The following is a 2,939-nucleotide window of genomic DNA, read 5'->3' as shown; positions in this document are numbered from 1 at the left end:
GGGGCATCCACACCTGTGATTCTGTGATCCACCTACTTTTTATGATCTAGTCATAAAAGGAAATGATTCTTCTCTCAAAAGACACACGTATCACAAACAGAATACTTTCACTGCTTCTTTTAGTCTCCTAAAGCAGAAGGTTCCAAAGCTGGAGTTCAGTTATCGGCTCGATTGTCACTGAAATTTTGGTTTGATTGTTGCAGGTCTTTGAAGCAGCTGCTGGAGAACTGCTCAACGTTTGCACAGACAAATGGAGGAAGAATATTATCCATTTCATTCAGAGGATAATTACTCAGATGGATACTTTATTAATGACAGCAATGTCTGTGAAATGGGCAACTATTTTGTATTTTACACCCATCTCACTACTGTCATCTACACTCTGGTGTTTTTGCTCAGCCTTCTAGGAAATACTCTAGTGTTATGGATCCTCTTCAAATATGAAAACCTTACATCTTTAACAAATATCTTCATCATGAATCTCTGTGTCTCTGATTTAGTCTTCTCCTGCATGCTGCCTTTCTGGGCAGCAGACCAGTCCTTTGGGTGGATTTTTGGTGAGTTCCTTTGCAAAGCAGTGAATGCTGTTTTCTCCATTGGATACTACAGTGGTGTTTTCTTTCTGACTCTCATGACTGTCCTGAGGTACTTCTCTGTAGTGACCCCTCTCTCAACTCTGAGATCCCAGACACGATGCTGTGGTTTTCTGGTGAGTTCGGCTGTTTGGACTGGAAGCATATTAATTGTGGTTCCTGAGGTAATTCACACCACAGTGCACGAGCACTTTGATGGCATCAAGACCTGTGATTATGCCAGCTGGAAATGGAAGAGGGTGGACATTTATCTGAGAAACATACTCTTCCTGTTTTCCTTTGGGGTTATTGTATTCTGTTACTTCAAGATACTGACAATCCTGCTCAGAGCAAGATCTCACAGAAAGCACAGAACTGTGAAGCTCATCCTCATTATTGTGGTGGCTTTTTTCCTTTGCTGGGCACCTTACAATATCCTCAGCTTTCTGATTACTTTTCCACCACTTACCTGTCAGTACGAAAAAGACTCTAAACTTGCCTTTCACATCAGCCGTAAAATTGCTTTCTCCCACTGCTGCCTCAACCCCGTGCTCTATGTCTTTGTTGGAGTCAAGTTCAAGAGTCATTTGTCACGTTTATGCAGTCAGTATTTACCCTGTGGGAACGGCCAAGTCTCCAGCCCCAAGTTCTCTCAAGGCAAATTCCACTATGAAGGTGCGTCCATCTACTGAAGCAAGACCTAACAATTATCCAGGGTGAACTTGCAGATTTTAAAAGACATGGATAATCTCTAATTCTTAGAGGCACTTGCTTTTTCCCTTTGGGAATTTAAACATCAGGTTTTAACATAAATGGTATTGCATGTTGCTTTCTTTAATGACTTAAAATACTTTGATTGTACATAGCAATGGACACATGCATATTTCTGTTGCTTTTAATGCTTTATGGTCTTTACCAGTGCTTTATTTGTATAATTAATGTTTGGCCTTTTTTTGTTTTTTAGGAAGCCAGAGCAGCAGGGTTTAGCCTATATCTGGATGCTTGCTGCTTGACAACTTTTAAAAAACTGCTTGACAGAGATGCTTATGTCTCTGCTTAAAACCTGATCCTCAAAGACAGCCACATGTTTGTTTTTGATGTGCTTTGCATCTTTCTAAATACCAGATATGGCCATATCTTGGAAGTGTGCAACCATCTGGTCTAACAAGCTGCCTGGCCACACGCAAGCCTTTTTTTTCATGCATGCATCTTATCTCCATGAGCAGGTGGGAAGGAAAGTGCAAATATTTGCATGAACCTACCCTTGAAAATGTTGCTAAGATTGCTAAATGTTGTGTTAAGTGCAGGAGTGTTTTTACATGATCACTAAAACATGGTTTCCTGACTAAAAGCAAGTTGAGGCAAATCAGTTCAACAGCAGGCATTTTTGCAGCAAAACCATTCACATTCTGATTACACCAATCAAGCCTTGTGGCTTTTTTTCCCATGGAAAATATTATTCCCATGGCAACATCTTCCCAAGAAGATATTCTTCTTCATGGTAGCCCAGTGGGTTTATTTTCTTCCTCAGGCAGGATGACATATAGTGCACACTACAGTGTACCTGAATGACAAAGCCTCTGAGAACCAGAATGTTTAATTTCCCTAGCATTACTTACAGAAAGCCAAGATAGCTTTGCAGTGGCAGCAGGAAATAGTTTGACTGTGGGTCTAACCAACAATTTGGCTTTTTGGGCAGCCATCTTAAAATAGTTGTGTTATTTCTGCACAATTGTGTTTGATCTTTACAGATCATCTGGCAGAGACAACAGATTCTTCTCAGCTGCAGTTTATAAAAAGCAGAAACTTATGCATGCCCACAGCACTCTATCCTATTTCTGGTGGCATCCAGATGAAAGAACACCTTGGGAAAAGCATAAGAATAGGGCAAACCTATATGACATATACCCAAATAGCCTTCCTAAAGCTTGCCCATGGCTTCTGGTTTGTGTTCCAGTTTGGCTGCCAGAAGAAACTGATTATATCTTGCCCCTTATAATCAGATGTGACTTTCTGTACAATGCTGGTATCTCACTATTACACTCATTACCTTAAACTTAAAAATTTAAAAGTTTACTCATTAGTCACATAAGGAACTTACTTGTGTTTAGACAAACCATGGAATACAGAAAGGTGTTACTTGTCTGGTTGTGGTGGAAACCAGCCTTTGGCTCTTGTCTCCTGGTGCAAGACATTTGAAATGAATGTGGTTGCTTCTATACACTTGAAGAGACTTCGGACTGGGGAATAAATACCTTCAATTATGAAGAGACAACCTACTGATGGAGAAATGAGTCCAAATTAATCTTCTTCTGTACTGGTAAGCCAGAACACCTTTACTGGCACCAGCAAAGCTCTACAAGAGGA

The 2,939-nt window shown here is 40.4% G+C and overlaps 1 protein-coding gene across 1 annotated transcript; it reads left to right on the top strand.

Moving 5' to 3' along the window:
* Positions 1-250: 250 nt before the first annotated feature.
* XCR1 (X-C motif chemokine receptor 1) lies at positions 251-1,264 on the top strand. Its single transcript, XM_008496017.1, has one exon. The coding sequence runs from the start codon at positions 251-253 to the stop codon at positions 1,262-1,264; it is 1,014 nt and encodes a 337-aa protein (XP_008494239.1).
* Positions 1,265-2,939: the final 1,675 nt, after the last annotated feature.

Source organism: Calypte anna, chromosome 2, assembly GCF_003957555.1.
Source record: "Calypte anna isolate BGI_N300 chromosome 2, bCalAnn1_v1.p, whole genome shotgun sequence".
Taxonomy (NCBI): domain Eukaryota; kingdom Metazoa; phylum Chordata; class Aves; order Apodiformes; family Trochilidae; genus Calypte; species Calypte anna.
Note: the sequence above shows the minus strand (reverse complement) of the source record. Positions and strands in the feature narration are given on the sequence as shown.